This window comes from Pinus tabuliformis, chromosome 7, assembly GCF_031772625.1.
Source record: "Pinus tabuliformis cultivar Carrire ecotype Pingquan chromosome 7, CPIR1, whole genome shotgun sequence".
Classification (NCBI taxonomy): domain Eukaryota; kingdom Viridiplantae; phylum Streptophyta; class Pinopsida; order Pinales; family Pinaceae; genus Pinus; species Pinus tabuliformis.
In genome coordinates this window covers 1,087,674,107-1,087,700,816 of record NC_142293.1, presented here as the reverse complement: position 1 = coordinate 1,087,700,816, position 26,710 = coordinate 1,087,674,107, and the positions used below count along the sequence as shown (strand labels likewise).

Below are 26,710 nucleotides of genomic sequence, written 5' to 3'. Positions count from 1 at the left end.
GACACTTGGGGATTTTGTATGTTGGGTTGTGTTATATTCTTTCCACGACTAGCCCACGTAGTTAATCGGGGGGTTAGAGGGGGGGCGGAGCCCCCCTTTGTTGCGTCGATTATGTAGCTGGGGGGGCGATCACAGGGGGTTTGAGGCGTAACCGTAACCCCACTTTATGGGGAAAATTTTGGTTTTGGACCCTATTCTAGGATGGGCGGACCCACCTATGGTTTTGTGCATGATTTTCGCACATGTTTTTGGACGCGATGGTTTTCGGTCCATGGTATTGGACGTGATGGTTTTCGATCCATGGTATTGGATGCTTCGACATGTATAAATATGTATTATAACATTGAAAGGAATATAATGAAAAATCAAGCTGGTACTCCTGGTTTTGGGATCCAGGGGGGAAATCTTTGTGTATATGTGTTTTATGTGTTATGCTCTTGCTATTGTTTATTTTCTGTGTTTTAGAATTCGTATGCAAGTAATTTCTGTATGGGGTTAAAACCTACATTTGGTATCAGAGCAGTTTTGGCTTCAAGGGGATGCCTTTGTTGCTGAGGGGTTTCGCTTGGGCCTGTGGTAGATCCTGTTCAGTGGGAGATCTGCGAGATCGATTTTGGTGGTGAAAGAAGATGGCAAGCAGTGGAAAGATAGAGATCGAGAAATTTAATGGTTAGAGTTTTGAGTTGCGGAAACTCAAGATGGAGCATCTGTTGGTGGATAAAGATCAGCGGATCGTGGTAGATCCAGGTACTAAACCAATGGTAGTGTCCAATGAAGAATGGAAGAAGTTGGATCGGAAGGCAAAAAGCACAATATGATTGTGTGTCTCGGATTCAGTATTGTTGAATGTATCAGGGGAAGCTATGGCGAAGGCTTTGTGGGACAAGTTAGGGACTTTGTACCAATCTAAGTCTCTGGTGAATAAACGGTTCCTACGGAAAAAGCTGTATAACCTGAGGATGAAAGATGGAGACTTGGTGACAGAGCATATGAACGCATTAAATACTGTGGTAAGTCAATTAGCATATGTTGATATTAAAATTTCAGATGAAGATAAGTGCATCAGTTTGTTGTATTCTCTACCAGATTCGTGGGATAGTCTGGTTATTGCAATAGGTAGCAATGCAACTGCCTTGCAGATGAAATAGTCTCATCCTTGTTGACGGAGGAGATGAGATGGAAAAATATGGAAAGCCAGAATGGTGATGCATTGTCTGTACGAGGATGGTCCCAGAATGGAAACAAAAATAAGTCATCGAGTGGGAGATCTAAATCTCCAGGAAAACCTGTAAAGGTGGTCTACTGGAAATGTGGAAAGGAAGGGCACTACAAAAGGGACTGTAAATCTAAAGCTCCTGACAAAGGAAAGGGATCTGATGGTGCTCCTTCTGCAGAGGTGAAAACCACCTCAGATGAAGGTGGGGATGTGTACTTGGCTTCTTCAAGTACACATGTAGATCATGAGGCATGGTTGATTGACTCAGGTGCATCCTTTCAGTTCACTCCCCATAGAGAGTGGTTCTGCGAGTATGAGAAATACGATGGTGGTGATGTCTTCTTGGGGGATGACAGGAAGGCTAGAATCATTGGTCGTGGAAAAGTAAAATTGAAGTTGCAAGGTGGAAGGGTTAGAACACTTCCGGGTGTTTTGCATATTCCTGCATTGGCCAGAAATCTGATTTCTGTAAGCAAGTTGGATGATGTAAGTGTAAAAACAGTGTTCGAGAAGGATACCTGCAATATGGTTCGGGAAGCACTGGTATTGATGCGGGGAGTTCGGATTGGAACTCTGTACAAGCTGCAAGGTAACACAATTATTGATGGGTGCAACAGTTCTGTGGTTCCTGAAAATGGAGCAGAAAATCTAGTGGTCTCTAGAGAAAAGACCATGTTGTGGCATCAAAGGCATGGACATATTGGTGAGAAAGGCCTTCGAATACTTCATGGTAAATGTATGGTAGAAGGTATGAGTAATAGCTCTCTGGATTTTGATTTCTGTGAAAATTGTGTATATGAGAAGCAAAATCGAGTGAGTTTCCCCTCTGGTGGTAAGAGGGCGAAACAAATATTAGACCTTGTGCATAGTGATGTGTTTGGACCTGTGAAGGTTCCATCACTGGGTAAGTCTGTGTACTATGTAGCATTTATAGATGATTTCTCAAGGAATACATGGATATATTTCCTTAAGAAGAAATCTAAAGCCTTTGACAGGTTTAAAGAATTTAAGGCTCTCGTGGAAAATCAGACAGAGAAGAAGATAAAGGTGTTGAGGACAGATAATGGTGGAGAGTTTTGTAGCAAGGAATTTGAAAAATTCTGTAAGAAGTGTGGTATATCAGGGCAGAAGACTACCCCATACACACCTCAGCAAAATGGATTTGCAGAAAGAATGAACAAGACGTTGGTGGAAAGGGCAAGAAGCATGCTCAGCGGTGTCGGGTTAGGACAGGAATTCTGGGCATGGGCAGTGGATACTGCATGTTACTTGGTCAATAGGTCACCTTCATTAGCGTTGGAGGATAAAACTCCACAAGAGGTATGGACTAGTAAGAAACCCTCTCTTTCACATCTAAGGGTATTTGGATGTGATGCATGTGTACATGTTCCAAAGGAAAAACGAACCAAGTTGGATAGTAAATCTGAAAAGTGCATCTTTATTGGGTATAAGGATGGTTTAAAGGGTTATAAGCTTTGGAACCCAGTAACAAAGAAGGTTGTGTACAACCGAGATGTGGTGTTCAGAAAGGTGAAAGATGTTATTAAACATGAAGTCCAACTAAAGGAACTTGAGAAAATAGAGTTTGAGCTAAAGGAGGAAGAATCAGACTCTACAACAGAGGAGGAATCAGAAGACGAAGAGCCACAAACTTTGGTTGTGAGAAGATCAGTTCGAGAAAGAAGGTAGCCAGAAAGGTATAGTCCATCTGCTTTTTGTTCAAATTTTGCTTTGTCTGTTACCGATGATGATCCCAGAACTGTGAAGGAAGCAGTGGATTCAGAGGATGGAAAACTCTAGAAAGAGGCCATGGTTGATGAAATGGCATCTTTGCACAAAAATGAGGCTTGGGATCTAGTGGAGTTGCCGGCTGGAAGGAAACCCATTGGCAGCAAATGGGTGTTCAAGAAGAAGACAAATGCAAGAGGAAAGGTGGAGAAATACAAAGCTTGGTTGGTAGCAAAAGGTTATTCCCAGATGCCGGGAATTGATTTTGGTGATATTTTTTCTCCTGTTGCCAAGACAACTTCTATTAGATTACTTTTATCTGTTGCTGTTGCTTTTGATTTTGAGGTAGAACAGATGGATGTGAAGACAACATTTCTTCATGGGGATCTAGAAGAGGAGATCTACATGAAGCAACCTGAAGGCTTTGCAATGAAGGGTAAGAAAGAACTGGTATGCAAGTTAAAGAAGTCTCTGTATGGGTTAAAACAGTCACCAAGGATGTGGTATCAGAAATTGGATACATTTATATGGGGACTTGGCTTCACCAGAAGCAAAGCAAATCACTATGTGTATTTTAAATTAATTAGCGACCGTGTTATTTATCTGGTCTTGTATGTGGATGATATGTTGCTGGTGGGAAATGGCAAAGAAATTATCCAGGATTTGAAGACCAAATTGTCCTCCAAATTCGACGTGAAAGATCTTGGGGCTGTAAACTATATTTTGGGCATGGAAATTAAAAGAGATCAGGCAAAGAGGAAGCTCTGGTTAAACCAGAGGAAGTATGTCGAGACAATACTGCAGAGGTTTAATATGCAGGATAGTAAACCAATGAAGGTTCCTATCCCTGTAGGTGTAAAGTTATCTGCTGAACAGTGTCCGAAGACACAAGAAGAGGAAGAGGACATGCCCTGTGTTCCATATGCAAGTGCAGTCGATAGCCTGATGTATGCAATGGTCTGTACTAGAGCAGACATTGCACATGCAGTGGGAGTATTGAGCAGGTTTATGTCAAAACTAGGAAAGAAGCATTGGACAATAGTGAAGCGGGTTTTCAGGTATTTGCGTGGCACTGGTGATTATGGTTTGTGCTACCAAGGAAGACCAGGATTGGAGAGAGTGTTGGATATCCGTGGCTTTGTTGATGCAGACTGGGCTGGAGATCTGGATCAGAGAAGATCTGCAAGTGGGTATGTGTTTAACCTATTGGAGGTGCAGTCAATTGGATGAGTAAGAAACAATCTGTAGTGGCACTACCAACTACAGAGGCAGAATACATGGCAGCCACTCATGCAAGAAAGGAAGCAGTTTGGTTGCAGAGATTGTGTTCAAGTATGGGGTTAGTGTAGGAAGCTATAAGGATAGACTGTGACAGCCAAAGTGCAATTTTCTTGGCAAAGAACCCCACATATTATTCAAAGATAAAGCACATTGATGTTCAATATCACTTTGTGAGGGATATGATAGAAGACAAAAAGGTGTTGCTTTTAAAGGTGGACACTTTGAAGAATACTGCAGATGCATTGACAAAATCTGTGAGCTCTGAGAAGTTCTCTTGGTGTAGAGAGACAATGGGTGTTTAAGGACTGGAAAAATGACTAAGCTCTCTTGTGGCCCCCTGTGGAAAGAAAACAACAAGTGGGAGAATGTTGGGTTGTGTTATATTCTTTCCACGACTAGCCCACGTAGTTAACCGGGGGGTTAGAGGGGGGGGGGGGGGGGGGGGGGGCGGAGCCCCCTTTCGTTGTGCCGATTGTGTAGCACGAGGGGGGGGGGGGGTCGCAGGGGGTTTGAGGCATACCCGTAACCCCACTTTATGGGGTCTGGGGCAGCGCCCCGAAAATTTTTGGTTTTGGACCCTATGTTAGGATGGACAGACCCACCTATGGTTTTGTGCATGATTTTCGCACATGTTTTTGGACGTGATGGTTTTCGGTCCATGGTATTGGACGTGATGGTTTTCGGTCCATGGTATTGGACGTGATGGTTTTCGGTCCATGGTATTGGATGCTTCGGCATGTATAAATATGTATTATAACATTGAAAGGAATATAATGAAAAATCAAGCTGGTAATCCCAGTTTTGGGATCCAGGGGAAAATCTCTTTGTATATGTGTTTTATGTGTTATGCTCTTGCTATTGTTTATTTTATGTGTTTTAGAATTCGTATGCAGGTAATTTCTGTACGGGGTTAAAACCTACATTGTAGGGATTCGAGGCTGCGAAGGGCCCAAAATCCCTTTTGGGGAAGCCGATCTTGGCAGGTCTGATCCTTGAGGAGGGATTCCTTCCTTAATCACCGCTTCTTCAGATTCCTTGTTCTCTTCTTCGTTCCCTTGTTCTTCATTATTTTCCACAACAATTGGATCGACTATTCATTCCTCGTCTTGATTTCTTAAAGTGTTGAAAGGATTTGAAGAGGTTGAAGCCACATTATTGCCACAACTGGGTTGGGGTTTTGAAGATGCATTTTTTCCTTTTCCACCTTTCTTTTGTGTTTGCCATTGTTCCTCAGAAGGGCCAGATGGATCTGGACCTTTGTTGCTTGGAATCTTACTGTAGTCACAAGCAAAGTGACCATATTCATGACAATATCAACATTTGAAGGGGATCTGCTCATAGTCTAGGATTTGTCGATGCTTCCAATCTCCTAGGGTTAGATTTATTTCCACAGGTAACCCTTTTTCTAGATCCACTTCCACACAGATTTTCACACAAGCAAACTGGGAACCTTTGGGCTTTGCTTTATCAATGTAGCGTCTTACTCCATTTCTAATTGTCTGAAGACAATTGTCGCTCCAACAGGACAATGGAAGGTTGAACAACTCAACCCGCACTGTGATTTCTATTGGGACATCCTCATCTGGGTTGAAATCCAACGTCCATATGTTCAAATACATTTCCCGCAAGCCAAAAAAATACGACCCATTACGAAAGACCACATCCCTATCCTCTTTTAACTCAAATAAGAAAGTAAAGAAACCATTTCCCACTGCATACATGGCAATATTTCCCTTCATCATTGACCTCTAGTGTTTTTCAATCCATATTTCCATGGATCTCGGGGAGGGACACATACTTGTAAATTTTTCGATTAGCGCTCTTTCAGAATACGCGAGGGAAGTTCTTTGAGCTCCAACCGGAAGAGCAATATCACAGATTTCATCATTATGTTTAATGAATCTCGTTTGCGGTGCTATAGTCTTCGCACATTTTGGCAACAAAGCCACCGATGCTTGAAAGGCAATCACTTCTTACTCATACAAAGGAGGAGAGGATAATAACCATATCTAACTTATATTTAAATTCACCATATTTTTAATTTAATATTAACATTATCCACCCCCTCCATCTTATTTGCAAATATCCTTTTACATTGGCGTTACCCAAAAAACATTTCAAAACAAAACAAACAACTTAAAACATATTTTTGACCGAACAATACTTAACTACCATTTCCAATCAAAATAAAACGTACAACTTAAATAAAGTATTTTAGGTGCTATTGAATACTGGTCGGCCAATATGGCGCTTATATGATAAAAATAAATGACGCGGAAGCGAGTGAAGGATCGCTGGGGAAACGCACATACAGGCGCAGGGTAGGGAAGGAAGGCATGAGTATTGTGTGGGTATGGCTATTGGAGGGCTCATCGGTTCCCACAGCCTTCCCTGTCTTCTACGTGCTCCACACCGACTCCTAGTCTTCTCTTCTTCCATTATTATCGGTAAGTATTATTAACATTAAAAATAACCAGCTCTCTTCTCTGCTGCTTGGTCCTCCAATTTGAGTTGTATTCACTCTAGTGTTTTCCCATTTGCAAACCAACAATGGGTCATAAGGACGCAGGTGCGATTGCAATATCATTGGAACGCGAGATCGTCCTTCAGTATCAGCAGGGACTGGGCCTCCGAGTTCAGGACCCTCATCAACAAATCATCATCTATATGCTATTCAAGACCACCTATCTCTAAAGGTGGGTGTGTAAGAAAGATATGGTTTCACTGCTATTTTTTCATTTTGTTCTTAGATGTTTTTCTGGCTGTCGATGAACATTTGTTCAAATGGATCAAATAGGAAATTAAACATTTGTTCAAATGGATCAATATCTGTAAACTTTGCTTTATGTGGATGATTTACGCGCCTTGGATTTTTTATTGCTATAGTGGAGCGTATTTGGACCATGAATTCCTGCGAGGGTTTTCAAGTGTGATCGCAATGGCACATACTAACATTAATACAAAAACTGGGCTTTAGGATGGATCATGTCAAGCTGCACAATTAAGTGTTAAGCATTCACAAGTAATATGCCCCAGTGTTTCGAGAACCAAATTGACATTGTGTTTTTCAGGCCTTTATAAATTAGATATTTGTCAGTTGGTCATTAAGAGACAATCTACTTTCAAAAACAAAATGCACTCCTGAATCCTTATTCTATGATGCTTAGTTGGGTATGATGGCTGTAAGGCAAATATGCTTCTGAAATAGTTCAACATTACGGAATGTTGTTTCCCCGTTGAATCTTGGGAGGTAGTGATCATACCAGTGATCTGACATTGAACTAACCTAGTTCCAATTTCTGGTCACACAGTCAGTGAGCAGTACACCATATTGTAATATAGAAGAAATATTAATAGTCTTCGTGTCGTACGGAGCGAAAATGCATTTCAATTTTCCATAACTGGGGGTCATATGATTGCATGCAAGCTCTCACTATGCAGCAGGGACCTTTTGTGGTTTGTTGACATAAATTATGATACTGTCCATACAACAGTTAGTATAAGTCAACATCTGAAACCTAGTATATCGATATACTAACTTCCTTTCCCACTCTTCATATTTTTTCTCTTAGAAATTCTGCAACCAGGGAAGGCACATTTAACTTTAAGGTGGTTTTCTTTTTGAATTATGAAATAGACATATCTTCAGTTTATTTGCAAGTGACTTATGCCAACTGCAAGTTTTTGCAATCACGTGGTCTGTGCACTGTCTTCTCTGGAAACTTCAGCATTATTGCTTAAATTCCTCTCCCCCAACTCAATTTTTTGTAAAATAACTTTTTAACTGAGAAAAGTAACATACAGACAAGGGATTCTCTTGGCTTCTCTTAGTAGAAAACTATGTGGCTGCCATTTCTGTTTTTCTGCTCATCATTGCTCAGTAGGCATTTCTGGTATGGAACCGTGGGAAGAACTCCATGGAAATGTCTCTAAGGCGTTTCTGTTTCTCCTTTTTTTTTTCTTTTTGTTTTTCATTGTTAGGGCACTAGATAAGTAGAAATAATTCCAAAAAGGAAAAATTTCCTTTTAATTAAAGGCTTATTGGTCTGTGCAGACCTTATATACATAAAAAATTTACAGATCTGTACAGCCATGTGCAGATCCATATGTGTGTCTGCGTCTGCTGTTTCCTCATTTCCTGAAAATTTGAAAGTTCCATTTCCAGAACCTGTACCGTTTCAGAAACTCATATCCATTTCCCTGTTTCAGTGACACAGGTAGAAAAACATCAATTAAAGAAACTAGTACAATTTCTCAATTTTTCATAACATAATGAGTCATTTCATTTTTTTAAAGTCCTTTTGCTTGATAAAAGTGGAATTTAGTTCAAATTCTGTGGTGATCTCTTAAACCACCAAATTACCATACTCAAATATTCTCACTCTATTTTTTGTAAATATTATGATTTCACACATATGGCATTCCCATTCTGCACTGAGCACCGACCAAATGGCATCTAGTAGCGGACTAATAAGCTTCCTGGATGAGTATTGAGAGTTTGTACAGGTAGAAGTGCGGATGTTAACAGGTTTTTCCTTCCGACACATGTTATGTTAGGGTCCCACCCTAATTCCCCTAGTCTCTTAATGTACTGGGCCATCTTTATTAATAAAGATAAGATAATTTTATTAATGTTAGACAAATGACCATAAATAGGTCAATGGAACTGCTAAGTACATCCGTTAGAATAGAAAGTGGGAGCGCCAAAGCAACTCTTGTTAAATGATGATATGTCTAGCTGATGCTGAGATTCAAGAAAGATCCAAAGTCTAAGACCTAACAACACAGAGTAGTGAATAAAGCAATGATGCAGATACATGCAGGTACTGTGGAGAACCAAAGGTCCAAGAAGCATTAGATTTCCGGGGGTGATGTCTTGCATGGGGGAGATCAACATCCCATTATGTTCTCACTTAAATTTTTAACATTACCATGAAATGACTCAGGATGTTTGAGAGTGGTTCCGGCCTCATTGGATTTCATATGGAGAAAGTAGAATTTTAGATTTCATTCAAAATCCAGCAGACTTATCAGTTTTTCAGGATTTTAGGATTGGGGGATTGCAATGTTTCCATTGAATTTTGTCATGTATTAGGGTATGGAACTCGTATTTAATCAAGAGCACCAATCCCTTTATGTACCTTGATGTTAGTGACATTGGTTGTCGAACTCCTGTATCATGACCCTCCTAAAAATGTACGCATCACTCAAACAAAATCTTGACTTGACATGTTATGCTTGTTCTATCTTATGTTAATGCTTAAAGGGTGATATTAATGACAAAGATCCCTATACAGATACAGAGGGAATGACAAAGATACCTCTGGATATTAATGCTTAGAAGGTGATATTAATGACAAAGATCCTGATTTTCCAACAAGACTAAAAAATTAGACATTTCTCGTGGTGGCAAGAGGGCCAAGCATAAGAAATAGGTAATAGATTGACATGTATTTGAATTTTGTATGTACTATGCATGCTAATAGCTATAGATGAAGATCTATGTTTGAAATCAATAAATTTGTATCATTAGAAAAAAGCTGTGTAAGAAATATGCTAATATCTAATTTTTAATATATATATATATATATTTTTTAATAAAATAATATATAACATGTCCTAACGTGTCCTGTTCCGGGGGGTCAGCGTGTCTGAATCCGACACCACGAATCTCGAATCCTACGTGTCCCGAATCCCCGTGTCAGGTGACTTAGCATTTGAGGCTGAAGGGAAGACACTCTTGATAGATGACTTGTCGGTCTGATGCTCTCGAAAAGTAGGAAAATATGGTATGAGAAATGTCTTGTATATTGGATTCTGAGCCCTTGGTCGAGACTTGGATGAAGTACCCTGACTGCTTGTTGTGGCGTGAACTGTCTTGGGATTTAAGAAGACATTCACATGACCACAAAAGGTCTACCTGGTTGAGTGCTGATCACGTTCAGGGACTCATAGATTAGATATCTGACGTAATGCTCCTATATACTTGCCTATTGATGCTTCTATATGCTGAAGCACCAAAAGAAATCTGTAATTTGTTGGACTAGGTCTAGATGGGATTGGGAAGGGCAAACTGAGTGAGATCTAATCCAAGGGCCAACCTCTTGACCAAATATCTCCGGTCCAAGAAATGGAAGAACCTAGATAGAGAGTTCTAAGACTCCTTGAAAAAGCAGTAAAATTGTCCTCTAATCTTATACCTGAATTTGAAGTGCATGGAAGAAGAAGAACCTAGGTAGAGAGTTCTAAGACTCCTTGAAAAAGCAGTAAAATTGTCCTCTAATATTATACCTGAATTTGAAGTGCTCCTTTGTCTCGATCTCATGAATATGGTAGAGCTGGTAGACTGTGTCCTCTTGGACAATGTGTCGTTGGTTTGGACTCAAAGACAATAAGAACCAACTCAAAATTGTCGAAAGGGGTTCTAGAGAGCGTGCATAAGGTGTTGAAGGCTTGAAACATGGGGGGCATACAATAAGTTTTTCTCCCAGCCCTAGAAGGTGCTCTGCATAGAAGGTCATCTTGGGGCTTCACCCATTCGAGGATCGATCCAAATAATATGAATAAATTATGTGATGATGTCCTCTTTGATGATCCCATTCAACTCCTGCTTATCCATAGAATATCTGAATGTGGAGAGGTGGTTGATCGAGATACCAATTGACTGAAGTAGATAGTTGATCTCCGCAAACCAACAATGAGCCTGACCAAAAATACTAGAAGTGGCTATGATTTCCGAAGAGTAGTAGGTGACATAAGGGTGGCTGTCATTGGCTGTTGAAGAGTCCATACAACGTTTAACTTGGTGAAAATGGGAAACCAATCCAAAGATGGTGTCAATCCTAATGAGGGGGGAACAAACTTTGCTTAAATAATTGCCTAGGGAGTTGTCCTATTAAATCAAGCTTGAACTTTCTCTATCATGGCCTAGTCTGACTGTTAATTTTAGTTAACAATGGTATTTCTATGCTTAGCACAATTACTTCAATGTTCTTTAGCAGCCCAATGACAATTGCCAATTTAGTATTCCAATAGCAATCACATTAACCATAAATCACATTGACAATAACTATAGATAGAACATGAGTAACAAAAATACAGAAGACAAGTGAAGACAAGAGGACACCAGATTTCGCGGATGCAAGGGAAAAACCCTTTGATCAAATCTTCTTATTATTATATCAAAATTTCAGAAGAGAGAGAGAGAGTACAAAAAGTCAAAGTTGACTTGCCAAATCAAAGTTGAAACAACCCAGTCAAATTTGTAGTCAACTGCAGTAAATTTAGCCCTAACCAGAAAGTCAAAGATGGTCAACGGAGCAACAAAACTTCCCCTTTGAATCTCGGTCAAAGGCAGTCAAACTCGGCCTCTTTAGCTGGTCAAATAGCAGTCAAAATAGTCCACAAAACAACAGTGAACTTGGTCAACTGATGTCAACTTTTGCGGTCAAACATGCCTGTTGTCAACACAGGTCAAAGTGCTTAGAATTTCTCGATTCCTGTGCCAATCTGTACGGCCTGCCAAAAGCGAATTTTTCCCACCAAAATTGCAGTCAAATGATGAGTCAAAGTGTCTGGTCAACGCTGGTCAAATCCCTTGTCCCAATGTGAGAGAGAAGATCTGCCCAATAGTTGTACGAACCAATGAAGGAAGGAGAGAGAATAAAATGTGTTGAGTGATGATGCCAAATGAGGTGAGAGGTCACTTATATTTATACAAGTTGTTGAGAGTGAAGTGACATGTCCATTGGGCTTCATGAGCCTACACGATGATGTGGCCGACCTTGACATTTTACATATGTGTGGGCATAAATTCAAAAACACATTTTTGCTCGTCCAAATTTGATGATCTTTAGATCAATTTTGGTCCTCTCGAAAAGAGGAATTCAATGCAATCATCATCTTCATCAAATGAGCTGTCTAAAGTGGAATTTGGCCCTAGTTGCCAATTTTAACACTCCCTCTCAACTAGGGAGAATTCCACCTACCAAAACTTCCATCATCATTGATCATAATGCCATCTTGTTGTCATATACCGTCTCTCTATCTCATCTAATCTTTGCTCTGCTGAAAACTGATATGAATAATGAAGAAGAATCGATTGAGAGTGAGTCACAAGACTTTACCACTCTCCATTGACAAAAATTAGTCCAGAGGTAGAACCTATTTGAAATAGGGCCTCTCTGGGGACAGAGTCAAGTGCCTTTTGAAAGTCAAAAAAGCAACAAAAGACTCTCAAAGTGTAATGTCTTGCCTCTTTAATAATGTATAGGACCCCTCTACAGGTGGCCTCAAAATTTTCACTCAATAATATATATATGTTTTTTTCCTTGGAAAACATTATAATTTTATTGCAACTTAAAAAGGAATGAAATTACATTTTGTAGATGCTTGAAAACATTCAAGACATGCAAGACCAAAGTCTTCTGAGAGTAGATAACAACCTCTCGGCTCTAAAAGTAAAATAATATGGAAGAGAAGTTAAGTGTTATAATAGTCACTTAACCTCTCTTTCTTTCCTTTCTTTCTTTTCTTTCTTTGGAGCTTTTGCCGTACCCCTTTAGATGAGTCAACAAGAAGAACTGCCAGCTTAGACATAGTCACCACAGGGGGGGTGCCTTTATCAGAATATGAACTTTCCGATACATGGACTCTCTTTGTTCCCTCCAACTCCTCCTCTTTTAGCGCCCTAGTTCCAGTGTATTTAGATGCATGGATTGGTTTTGTTTCTTGTACATTTTGCATGGGTTGTGCATGCTCATCGGGATTTTGAGTGTTCACAAAATTTTGTATTGGAGGGTCCTCCTTGATTTCCTCTTCTTCATCCTCCAAAAAAGTGGGATCAAAAGGCTACCAACCATATGTTTTTTGGGCCTGCCCCTTTTTCTTTTTTGGGGTTTTTTTTAGCCCGTGAACAAGAATCTCATAAATGTCCTGTTTGAAAGCATGTACAACATCTAAAGGCCCTATTTTCATAATCCAAAGTTTGGATCCATTGGAAGGATCTATGTTTTCTACCATCGTTTCATAGGGTTGGATTTAAGGGCTACGTGGCAAATGACATATGAAAGATGAAGGGATAATTACACCAATAGAAAGAACCTTAACGATGTAACTAACATTCATCCATGATGTTATGCCTTTCCCTTTCTTACTTTTTGTAGAAATTTGTAACTAGGGTGCAACAAATAACGTCATAGAACCTCTAAAAGGCATACTAAGATGACATACAAATAATAATTTTCACACCCACCAACTAAGATCGGTCCAAACATAATTGCTAATGCATAGGTTGGCTCTAAAAAGGTGTCAAAACAGGATGACCCTTCATGAAATATGGTTGTTTTTGACACTAAGGTGTTGAGTTAGGGCTTCTCCTTAGTAAAATTTGTTGAGAAATCAATATGGGTAGAAATTAGGGTTTTGATTCCTCTTTTCTTGATAATTACTTGTGATTTTGTGTTGGCCTTTAATTCTTTATTATTTCTTCTTTCATCAAGCAATTACCAAATCATAAATGTATGAAGATCACAAGAACAAAAGACACAAGATGTAGGCTCTCAGTTAGGGAAAAACCCCTCTCCTAGGGGAAAACCCAGTCAAACTCTTCTTCTTCTTATAGAACCAAGTCAAAATGAGACATCCAAGACCTCTAGACCAAGACCAAGACCAAGAACTTCTCCAATCACCAAGTCAGCCCTCCAAAAGATCCTCCTTCAAATGAGTCAAAGTCTCCAGTCAAGGTTTTGACCCTCTTGAACAGGTCTTCAACCTGGCCTACAATTCTCGGCCACACAACTCGCACAGCAACCCCAAAAACTTCGCATGTGGGAGAGAGAGGAGGCTAAAAAAAACTTGGATTTCTTCTTCTCCTTAACTTTTGCTCTTTTTCTTCACCTTTGCACTTGTCTTTCTCTTCTTCTTGTTGTAGATTGAACTTGTGATAGATGGATGCCAAAGAGGTCGAAGTCATCATCAATATATAGCCTTTTCATGGGGTCGAATAGCCCTCCACAAGGCCGACTTGGTGATGGAGGTCTTTTTGACTTCTTGACTCAAAATAAATTTTCTTTCATGATACAAATGCCCAAGAAGGGTCTTATACATATGATAAGGACTCTTTTGACTCAAGTAAACCCTAGAAGCATGAAGAACATGCTTGACCTAGTTGACAAATAAAAAGAGCATGAAACCCATGCTTCAAAAATAATTTTCTTTTTCTTCTTTTTTCACTTTTACAATAAATATATAATGATATAAGTACAATAACAATTATGAAGACCGAGCATAGTTACATTTTCAAAAAAATTAGCATGTTAAACTAGCACACTTCCCAACTATAGATAATAAGGCGAATTAGGGTCACATCAAACATGCAAAGGAGGTCAAAATAGCTTTTTTGTTTGACAATTTTAGCAAAGCAATTTGTCTTAAGTTTTTTTACTTGGTAGAATTAGCATGATTTGCCAATAATGGAATGGGAGTCGATTAAAGCTGTTTGGAATAACCCCCATGTGAATATGGGAAAAAACATTGGATAGGATTAGTTATATTTCAATTATGAAAAGGGGGTCAAATTGGGCTTCGAGAAGTATAAAGCTAGTAAGTAGAATAAGAGCTTGCAGTTGGAAAAGATGGTAAGAGGAATTAAGATATTAAGAAAGTCAAAATTTGGAGGAAGTGGCATGTCAACCTAGTAATAAAGGTACGCCAACCTAGCAATGTGAATTATAAGCAATTTTATAACCTTATGCTAATGGAAACCCTCTGACTGTTGATTTTTCAAGTTTTTCTAGACTGATAATTACTTCACTAATTTGTCTTGTATCACATTCATCTTTAAGCAATTACACATAGAAAATCTCAACAATAAAACAATAAAGACAGTAGGATGATGAAGAGACAACCAATCACAAGAGACACAAATTATCTTGGGAAAACCCCAAAACCAGGGGAAAAACCCAACAACCTTTTCTTAGAGAAATTTGTCCAATTCAACAAGGAATACAATTCTGAAATTTCCAGTCAAATCAAGTCAAACGGTTTAGTAACTGTTGATTTGGGGTAGCATCGGATGTGCTCTAGCCACAAAATTTGGTGGAGAGGTTGGGGCACATGAGATCTCCAATACTCAGAAAGGGTTTGGGCGGATTCTAAACAGTTCAAGAGATATTAAAATAATTAATATTTTTAATGGAGTCCCTAAGTCTAAATTTAGGGAAAATAAAATATTAATGTGTATTAATATGAAACTGTGTTAGAATGGTCCAAAAGACATGGATCAAGCCAGATCTAATCTTAGTCGTTGATTAGGGACTTAATCTCGGCCGTTGATATGTCAACGAGAAAGGTATAAGAGGGGGCTTGAGGGTCACTTGGAGAGTACACCAGATGATCAGTGATTCTATTCTCTAGAGCAGGGTTTGCTAAGAGAGATAGAATCAGTGATCGGAGTTGCAGTTGAGGGGCATTGAGTACAGAGAGACAGAGAGGCAGAGATAGTGCCGGGAGAGCAGCGCAGGAGCCAGAGAGAGTGACGCAGTAGTAGGCAGGGCTCATGCAGGGTCACGCAGAGGCAACCAGGAGTTGCGTAGTGCTTTAGAGAGGCCAGCGTTGCTGACGTAGAGGGCCAGAAGGCTGACGTAGGGCCTCCTGAGGCTGATGCAGACCCATTTAGGGTGATGCAGGGCTAGCGCTGGGCAGAGAGGGGCTGACGCAGTCCAAAAAGGTAGACGCTGGGGTTTCTGGGGCAGATTGGAGCTGAGGAGCTGCCAGAAGGATTATCCGGGGTTTCAGCCGGGAAATTTGTCTCAAACTAAGAGGTATTACTGCCAAGGAAATTCTTTGACACCCAGATTGTACTCTGATATTGCTTAATAAGAAAACCCTCAGATTGCTGCACTAGTTTTCCCACACTGGGTTTTTCTGGGGACATTGGTCCAAAAATAACGGTGTCATTTGGTGTGATTGTTTCCGTTTCCTTCAGTTGTTGATCTGTAATATGTTGAGCATGCACTAGTGTTTATTTTCAGTATTTACATTGTAAATAACTTGTTAAGTAACAGAACAAGTAGGTAGGAATAAATCAGATAAAGTACATGGAGGGTTTCTAACTGGTAGACTTAGAAACTTCAACAGTAACCAAACCTAGGTCAAACCTAGTCAAACTGCCCTCAATTAGCCTTAGAAATTCGGTTTGCTGCACCACAGAGATTTCGGTCTGCCTCAGAGAATTCGACCTTCAGATCTCCCATAGATTCATCCGTTATGCCTCAAAAATCTCTCTCTCACATGTGTGGACAAAGACAAATGATGATCTGAATTGGATGCCCAAATGGAGAGGTCGAATGCCAATATATAGATGTTGAATGAGCCAAATTGGTGTGTCCCTTCACTGGGGCTTACTTGACAAATTTTGGAGGTAATATTTAAATTTATTTAAAGTTCAGAATTTGACTTTCCCTCTTTTGAAGCCGACTTGAAACACAATTTATGTTTGTCATTTTCTTTTATTTCGAAGGGCTAAAACTAGTTATGAAGACTGGCCATAGCTACAAAAATTCAACACTGACAAATAGACACGTGTCACATTGAGAGGACAATCCTCTTGTGTAATACTTTACTTGCGCCATCATTTGTCACCTATTAGAATCTCAGAACCATTCCACCACTGTGTCCTTGGAACCATATCATCGCCACCTTTACCTACTGCAATTAGAAACTATTAAATATAGACATGCCCATAAAAGTAGTGGAGTTGAAAAATTGCAAAAGAGAAAAATGGAAGGGAAGACAAAAAATGAAGGTAACATCAGTGAAACTATTGCAAAATATAAAAAATCTAAAATTAGATGTTGCTAAATATAACAACATCTCTCATGGGGTTGAAAGAAGTCTCATTTGACTCACTTTTTTATAAGGATTTCAAATATGTTTTAGAAATTATATGCAAGTGTTGAAAAGAAAATTGCTAAAAATAGAAAGTGTTGTGAAAATATTTGCATGTCACCAAAAAAAAGGCTCATTGACATCGTGAGGATCAATAATATGTGAAATCTTTTACATGCAAGCCCTATTGTTGCACATATTAGCAGACTTGCAAAGGTCTGGCAAGGTGTTAGAGTGGCATGACACTGGACAAGTGCCCACTATCACCTTGGCATGAGTCCCCATTCTTTAGGCCAACTCCTAAAATGCCACGGAGGCTTCCCAACACAATCAAAACATTCCACCACAAGATTAGTGGACTAGTACCTCTAAATCTCTATTAGGTGATGGGGTTTAGGAGTTAGTTTAGAATCTAGATTAGTGTAGCACCACTCGTAGAGGACACGCAGGTCTTGGCGGGTTTTATAGCGAGACAGGTCACTCGCATAGAACCCGTGACCTAAACCCGTACCTGTGCAAACTCGTATTGAACATGCCTACTCATATAGGACCCACGAGTTTTTCATTCGACATGTGTCAGACCCTTATTCGACCTGTCGAGACCCTCAATTTTCATTTTTTTTGGAGATGAGGTGGAAGGAAAGGGAAATTGGAGGGAAAAAATGCTTTATAAGCACCTCTCTCCCTTCCATTTGTCATTCACTTGTCATTTGAGTGTTTGACTCATTTCTATGAGTGTTGAGTGACTCCATTGCACAGTGAAGGAGCTCTTGGAGGAGGCTAAAGGAGGCTTCATCAGATCAGACCTAGCTTCATCACAAATAGGGAGGCTTCATTAACAAACTTTTGATTGCTTGTTTGAATGTTTTTGGGTTTCCATGTAATTTTTTTTTTTTGGTTTTTTATTTTATTTTACAATTTACAAATGTTTTTGGGCTGTCAATTATTTATTTATTTATTTTGCTAGATTCTGTCACCATGCCACCAAAGGGTACTAGAAAGTCTCATGATCTGGCATGGGCACATGGTCAACGACTCATTGCCGATAATGACCACCATGTCAAGTACAATTATTGCAATGCCACAATGCATGCATGCATAAACAGACTAAAATACTACCTAGCTAGAATTCCTGGGAATGTTGTGGGATGTTGTGAACATTTCCCTGATGAAGTCACTGCTGAAATGGTAGCTGCTTTGGAAGCCATTAAAGAAGAAAGTTTTAAGAGGGCAAAAACGAAGGTTGCGATTGTTGGGATATGTAGATCTTCATCTTAGAGTGAACCACAAATTCAAAGTGCAGGTATTGGTAACTCCTCTTCAAGTGTTGTGGCAAACAGGAGTATAACCTCTTCTTTCTTCAGTCCTTGTACAACTCCAGGATCTCAACCAACCTTGGAGAGTTTTAATGAAAAAAAGAGGAAGGAGGCAGATACAGTGAGGAGCTTTTGGTACCATAACAGTGTTTCATTCAATTATGCAAAGCCTTATTTTTATTAACCCATGGTGTATGCCATTGCAAGTGCTGCCCCTAGATACAAAGCCCCATCTTATAATGCACGTAGGGGGAAAGAGCTAGATGAAGAGCTTGAGTGTGTCAAGGAACAATTGGATAGCATTAAAAGCACATGGGAATTTACAGGTTGTACAATTATATCTGATGGGTGGACAAATTAGAGGGGTAGAACAATATTGAATTGTTGTAGGTTGCCCTAAAGGAACCATGTTCCTAAAATCCATTGATGCATCTGCACATGTAAAAGATACACATTTGGTTTTTACATTGATGTGGTGGAGGAAGTTGGGGTTGCAAATGTTGTCCAAATAATCATGGACAATGCAATAAATTATGTAGCAGCTGGAAGGTTGCTTTGTGTCAATTATCCCACCAGTTTTTGGACTCCATGCGCTGCCCATTGCATAGACTTGATACTAGAGGACATTGGGAAGTTGGAGTGGGTGTGTCATGTCCCCATTTTTATTCTTCTTCATAGTACAACCAGGGTGGATTTCTAGGGCAGGGGATGGCCAGGTCCGTGGAGCAGGTTATGTCATTAGGGGTCCCGATGGAGTTTTGAGGAGTTTCTATGAGGTCCGACGACATTCGCTTGGTATATTCCATCATCCGCACAGTTTGCTTTTCGTTCCGGCGCATTTTGACAACTTTCAAAAAACTGAATTATTAGTGCAGTTGACTCAATTAATTACGCTTAAGGTGGCATTCTGGGAGGAATACGTGGCAGAACACCTTAGTGTAATAGCTTGTTGGAATCGGAACGAGAAGATCTACATGATGGGATGGTTAGATGAGAGTTTTCGTGACTTGGGAAGAAATGATAGCCAATTTACCATTTTCCCACATTAAAAAGAATATTTTAATTGAAATAAAAGAGGAAAAAGTGCTCCATGATTAAAATAATAATAAAATAGAAGGTTCTAAAGGAGTCCATCAAATCTATAAAAGAGGAGGAGGAGACCATTGGAGGACATCTTGGTTTTGATATTGTTTCTTGTATGAGAGGTTGAGAACCCGATTCTCTACTCCATTGGTAGCCCTAGGACGAAAACCCTCGGGTGATATAGAGAGATTGGGCGAGCACCCATCTCTTCCCTTGGTGAATCCATTCAGGGTTCACAGGTTGCAGTGTATTGTTTTTCAGTTGTTTGGAGGCCGATTTGTGGCATTGTTGTAGATCTGTTTGAGGCTAGATTATCTCAGCTGTATGGGTTGTATGTGCATGTAAAACCCTAGTTATCTAATATAATAAAGCTGAGAGTTTTCTTATTTATTATGTTATGAGATTGTAGTGCTCTATTTGTCTATTTTTACATGGCAATCTTCTGTTAAATGCATGATTAGTTTATGTGAAGTGTTTGTTCCAAATTTTCTGCATTTGGGACATTACAGTGGTATGAGAGCATCAAGCTTGGCTCAACATGCGGGTTTGGGTTTTTCAGTTTATTTTAGTTGCAGCTATTATGATTTGAGGGTTTTTAGGTCATTTGCAGTGATTCTGCGAAGTATAAAACTCTTGCTTGATTATCTCGACAATTTGGGAGAAATTTTCTTGGCCATCCCACAAAAAGTTCTTTTATTAAGGATCAAAGAAGTTTTGTCGAATTTGTCTCTCACTTAAACGATGAGTTGATAGAAGCTGTCAGTCAAAATTTGTCAAATCTTAAAGGGCCCATTGTTAAATTGCAGGTTGATGAAAATTTAATTTGAGAGCCGTGAAAATACTTTGGAAGCCACAGGTCAAAGTTGATGTTGCTGTGCCTATGCCTAGGATCTGAAGCGTACGTGTTGCTTGGGTGCGACGATTGTGAAGATCAAACACTGTTCATTCTTGTTGTGTAGCAAATTGGTCAATTGCAAGGGCCGAGAGAAAATGTGACAGGGACAAACTTCGACTCATTTCGTGGCTACGTAGACCATTCTCATCAACGCTAAATTCAAAGCGCATATCACTCATTTTGAAGATCATCGAGTGGGTAGTGACGTAGTTTGGGCAGAGTTCATAGCTCAGAATCTCAATCAGCAGAGTTAAATTAGATGGAAGCCCGATTTTGAATTATATGCAGGGCTGATATTTTTATTAACGCAGTCACACAAATTCTGTGTTGTCACAAGCCAGTCGGAGGGCCAGTTCGTGAGCTAGGGTCATCCTCAGGTGATAAGAATCCGACTGTCGAGCCCGCAAATTTATTTTGAGAAAATCAGTGAAGCAGACTTGTGAGGTTAAAGCCGCCATTGTCTCGTTTGTGAAGTGTATGTGCTTGGCTGAAGAGAATCGTGCATTCGTCAAGTGGCTTACACTGATTGGAAGGGCAATATCAAGGGGCTGACTACTCTCGGCAACTCACTACATGACAGAGGGGCATTTATCGATCGGGTGAATGTGATTGAGCCATAGGTTGTTGTTCGATCATGGTGCAATTATCAGAAACATGGCTCACGGTGCGCATGAAGAAAGGGGCCCTGTACACATGAAGAACGTGTGATCTGTTGCACCATCATTTGCATGTGGAAGCTTGAAGCGGTTGACGCATGCGGCCGAGTCAGTTTGGTACCTATAGCAACACATTCAGGGAGAACGAGATTGGTTTTAGAGTGTCTTCAAATCAAGACTACCATCACCTGCGGAAGTCCACGGAAATGGAAGCATAAATGATGTCGTTCGTATTACTACGGTAGAGGACAGGGATTTTGGTGGTCGGAACGATTACGTGAAGAATCTTGTGGAGACAGTGTATTAGTAAAAACAATCCAGTCGCAAGAGCCGCATACCCGTGCAGGGGCCGAGTGAATTAATAAGCTCGTGCCTAATGACTTGGCGTATTTATGGTCCGCAGGGTGTGCCTCTGCCCACATATATTTGGCGTTCATTCTGTCAATTCTTTTTGCCATGAATTCTTTGACTGGAGAACGAGTCATGACCGAATATTTCTTGTGCATTGGCGGTGCATTTTATAAGTCAAATCATGAGGTATTGTCAATGGTTCGATATCCCTAGTTTATAAAGTCAAATTATTGCAATTTTGGAAGGGCCGAATATTTACAATCGATTCCAAATTTAATACACTGTGAGCTGCAGCGGACTGTTGATCTCCATCTCGGTCTTTTGAAAAGGGAAGAATTTATGGTGTCTTCGACACTTGTTTCTCAGGAAAATCAAATAATTTTGCTGCTTGTAGCTCACTGTTCAATTCTAGAAGGAGGTTGTTTAGTCAGTTCCTATCAGAAGAGAGGTCGTATGCCATTACTAGCAGTATCATTGGGTTGAAATCACCTCATCAATAACTGGTTAAGTGGAAAGGCATTGCTAAAAGCACCTGGGAGCTGGTCCATGTCTTAAAAAATGCCTTGCAGACTTGAATATCAGGTTCCTTAGTATTGTGTCATTATTGTTTTTCAATTAATGGAATAACTACACGCTAGTTTTAAATGTCCAGTTGCTGCCAATATATCATTGTACTTGTTGCCTGTCACAGAGGATAGGTTGAGAGGTTTTTCATTGGCTATGTACTGTTAAGTTATGGTATGTTGTATGCTTATAACAATTACTTCTTTTTCTTATTATATTCCACAGATTAGCAATCACATGTACATAAAGTAAAGCGCAGATAGAACATTAAACGATCGACAGAAAACAAGCCAAGACAAGAGACACAAGATGTTTCCCCCTTGTGATGTAAAAATATGAAAATTATGATGTAAAGTGTCTTGAGGGTTGGAAAAAATAATTTATCCCCTCATAGGTTAATTAATTAAATTTTCTGGCCAAAAAATTAATTAAAATCTTAAGCCAGAAATTTAATTAATTCTAGGTCCTAGGTAAATTTAAATTCTCCAAAGGCAAAATTCGTCGGTCCTTAAAAATTAATTTTCAAGAGATCTTGGGACTAAAGTAAATTAATTATTTTGCTAAATTTTAAGCCTTTGGTCTCCGGGGTTAAGTCAAAGTCAAAATTTTGAGGAAATTAATTCAAAAATTTAATTTTTGAATTAATTAAAATGCATTTAATTGAAAAATTCGAATTTCCTCAAGAATTTAAAATTTCGACAGATGAGATTAAAATAAATTTTGATCCTCATCAACGGTCGAGATTGCTTTGACAAGGATCACTCGAACTAGCCGTTGGAGGATTTATCTTTAAATAGGAAGTCATTTGTCAGTGAATTCATTCGATCTTTGAATCGTGTACTAAGCTCTCAAGCTCTCTTGTATACTTTTTTGAATTAATGCAAAAGTCTTTGGGATTTCAATGTGCTGTAGTGTTCCTCTTCATGAATTTACGGTAACATTGTTTTAATTTCTGCTTAATATTATGTGAAAACTATCAATCAGTAACTCTCTTAGAATAATCTGAATATAGGTATCTTATTCAGTTTGTTGGATCTAGGGTAACATTTTTAATTTTGATTGAAGTAGCAGGTATCTCTATTTCTTCAGAATTTTATTGTTGTTCTATTTCTCTACTTGATTTGATGGTTGATCTAGTGTTTGCAGAAGATCTCTCAGGTTCTCATTGAGCGTTTGAGGATAGTCTTTGGTTGGACCAGCCAACTCTCAACACATATTTTTCTGAAGAACCTACTTCATATAAGCCTCAGGATTTATCTAATGATAATCCTTTTTTCTGCAGGGTGTTTTTGGGCTAGTAGCTCTCTAAAATTTCAAAATCTTTTAAATATTTTGTGGAAATTTTGATAGATCTGGCTATTAAGAGCCTTAGATAATCAGATCTGGGAGCGGATTTGAACTCATACTCCTCAAATCTGATAGATTTGTAAATTATTTGTATAGATCTGTAAATTATTTGTATAGATCTGTTATTTGCTTTTGTAGATCTGAAATTTTGTAACATAATTTTGAATTTTAACACTTGGGTTTTTGAGATTTTCTCTATTTTTGTAGATATTGGGTATTGGGTTTTTCTCTTATCACCTGTGCAGGAATAGATTTGAGAAATCAGCCAAGAAAATTTTCATATTTGAGCTAAATTTAGACCCTGGAGAGCAAGATCTGGGCTCAAAATTTGTTTGCAGGAATAGATATGAGAAATCAGCCAATAAAATCTTGAGATCTGAGCTAGATCTAGACTCTGGAGGGCAAGATCTGGGCTCAAAGACTGTTTGCAGGGATAAATCTAAAATTTTATCCAAAGAGATCTTCAGATCTAGGCCAGATCTAGACCTTGGAGGGCAAGGTCTGGATTTAGAAATTTGTTTGCAGGGCTAGCCATTAAATATTTTGCAATAAATTTGAAGATCTGAAGCAAAATGATTTTTTTTCAGAACAAGGGTTTCAAGTTTTGGGGCTCCTAAGCCTAGATTTGCCTTCTCCTAGCCCAACGCTAGTTCTATTAGCCCTGTGCTAGCTCTCATTGGCCCTAGATTCCCCTTGCTCCATTTCTGATTTGAATATTTAATTTTCTGAAGCTAATCATTGGTGGGTTTTTGCAGAAAATTTGGTAAAAATTTGTGTTTTAGGTATTGAATTTTTTTTTGGGCAACTTGGGCAAGTGATCTTCAAGGCCTAGGGCCTAAGGGTTTGATCTCTAAACCATCTTTTTCCTCACTGTTTGCTACAACAGTCATATACCTTTCTAATAGTGGTGAAAACACATCTAAGTGGTTTGAAATTAACTAAAAAAATTGCTAAATACATTAATAAGTCATTTATGTTTGATGTGTATCAAAAATTTGGCCTAGATCTACATTTTGGGTGACTGTTATCTCTGAATAATTCTGTTTCTGAAGTCTGAAATATAATAGTGGCAAAATTTCATGTGGGTTAGCCTAAAATCAGTTCCTAAGTTGTCTAATACATTAAGGAATTATTTTCTTGAGTTGGGCATTCATCATTAGACTTATTTTATGTTTTAATTGCTGGTTGTAATCTATGTCAAAGGGTTCGGCGAACCTGAAGGTTTAGGTTCGAAATTCGGCGAACCTGATTTTTTTTTTTGAAATTCATTCAGGTTCGCCGAACTTGAAATTTGAACCTCAAGTCGAACCTGAACGCGAATCTAAACAAATTTTTTAAGGTTCGATTTAGGGTTCACCGGTTTTCTTGACGGTTTTATTTTGCTGTTTAGAAGAAAAGCAGGGGCCGCATACCGCTTTTCTACAACGCTTCCCGCCAAATAATTCTTTATAAACAATGGCTATCTAACGTTTTGGCACACGCTGTCGGGACCAGGGAGTATTGAGTGAGCGTTTGTTTGTATTGAGTTGATTGCGTTGTGCAGTTTACAGACGTGCAGGCACGCAGTGTGAGCCTGAGGGCCGAGGCTTGTCGCTTGAGCAATGAGCGTTGATGTAGTGTTGTGAATCGTGATTCAACACCCTCACCATTCACACAGTCGCAGGCCACCGACGCACTAGTGTGCACGCAGCACCCGTAGCCTTCAAGTATGTATGTTAATGTAGTTGCTTTCATAGTTTTGCTTTCAAGTATAAGTCAGTATCCTTTTATAAATTTGGCAGGAGAAAAATGCCTACATCTTTTCAATGACGATTATAGATCACACTTAGTGCAGCTCTGTAGTCTTTATGAATTATTCCTGGTTAAATTTATTAATCCATTTGCAAATCAACATTGGCAGAAAAAATTATTCAAGGGCCCACTAACTTCCACGACTTATAAACTAGCAAAAAATATAGTATTCCTTCGTTTGACTTTGATGGTCACCTTGGTTTAAACTTAGCACGGATAATGCTTTTCAAAAATTACAATTTCTGCAGCAGTTTCGTCTTATCTTCTCCTTTTTTAATTCAAAACTATTAAATAGAAGAGGACACTGAACATCACCCTGTGTTAGATCCCGGTTTAGATCTGGAAAATGATTATCTTATTAAAAATTAAAAATCATGTCGGAGTCTCGTCTTATCATCTCTACTTTTAGAATCTGTAAAGGATTCGTAGTCATATATCTTCCATATTTCCATAGGTCTTCCATATTTACAAGATTTATGTGCTTTTAGTAAAATATAGTGCTTCCTTATGTGCCGTATTTCATTATTCTTAAGGTATCTTGGATAACAAACTTTGCCCGTAGGGTTCCATGCTTTTGCTAGTTTTGGAATTCCAGGTTTTAAATTTAATGGTTTTATTGTTAGGTTTTAGATTTAAAATTCCAGGCTTTAATAGATTCGCATGAAGCAAAATTACCAAACATAGCTTATAACGTGAATCACAATTCATAGACAAAAAGGAAGAACTGAGATAATGTCTTTTGTGATTCCTGAGTTATTGTCGAGTTTGTCGAGTTGTTGCTGAGTTTTTGTTTGATTTTATGTTCCCTGATTTTTTAAGTTTATGTTTCTTAATTTGTTAATAAGCCTATTATTGGTGAGTTTTGCCAACTCGTCTAGGTGAATCCATTTTGGCTTTATTAAGTTGTTGAATCTGAGTTGTGTGAGTTTGAGGTGAACAATGTTAGACGTTCAGTGTTTGTTTTAAACTTTTACTGAATATCCTCCTCATCAAGTTGTTTTGAATCCTTTGCATCAATATCCCTATAAGTTGCTGGGCCTTGCAAAGTGCAAACAATAGTCGTAGGTTTCTTTGTATTTAAAGTTATGACATATCACTTTCAAAGTTTCACTGGAACTATCCACATGTGACATCTCTATCACTTTGCAAATTATCAGGTTGTTTGCTTGCTTGTGTAGAGAAGTGATCCATATTAAAAGATAAGTCAAACACCCTATCAGGGTTCTAGGACCTAGTATGATTCAATAGATTTTTTTACTTCTTACTTTTTAATCAAAATATAAAGTTTTATTTGTATTTGAAAATTGAATTTCACTATTTTATCATTTATTTAAATTCGAATCTTAATATGCTATTGCCAACAAAAATGCAGACATATTTGTCATGGCACCTCCAAAGTCAATCGCAGAAGGATGGAAATATGTGGAGAAATTGGACGGGCCTCATGGGAGGCATTTGAAATGCAAGTTATGTAATAATGAGTTTTTTGGATCTTTAACTAGAGTCATGGACCACTTATTTTCTGTCACTAATGGCAAAGGGGGTGGGGTTGAAGGTTGCAAGAATGTGTCTGCAGAGCTCAAGGAGACACTTC

The 26,710-nt window shown here is 38.9% G+C and overlaps 1 protein-coding gene across 3 annotated transcripts in view; it reads left to right on the top strand.

Moving 5' to 3' along the window:
* The first annotated feature begins 6,450 nt into the window (after positions 1-6,450).
* Positions 6,451-26,710, top strand: part of LOC149251347 (pyridoxin (pyrodoxamine) 5'-phosphate oxidase) — a 172,350-nt gene continuing 152,090 nt past the window's right edge. For 2 of the 3 annotated variants that reach the window (XR_016266872.1, XM_089459362.1), the window contains exons 1-2: positions 6,451-6,672; positions 6,788-6,921. Coding sequence is in view for 1 of the 3 variants with exons in the window: in XM_089459362.1 (XP_089315488.1) it covers positions 6,579-6,672; positions 6,788-6,921 (228 nt within the window). In the remaining 2 variants the exon portion in view is untranslated. The remainder of the gene's footprint in view (positions 6,673-6,787; positions 6,922-26,710) is intronic. The other variant, XM_089459363.1, reaches the window with a different exon arrangement.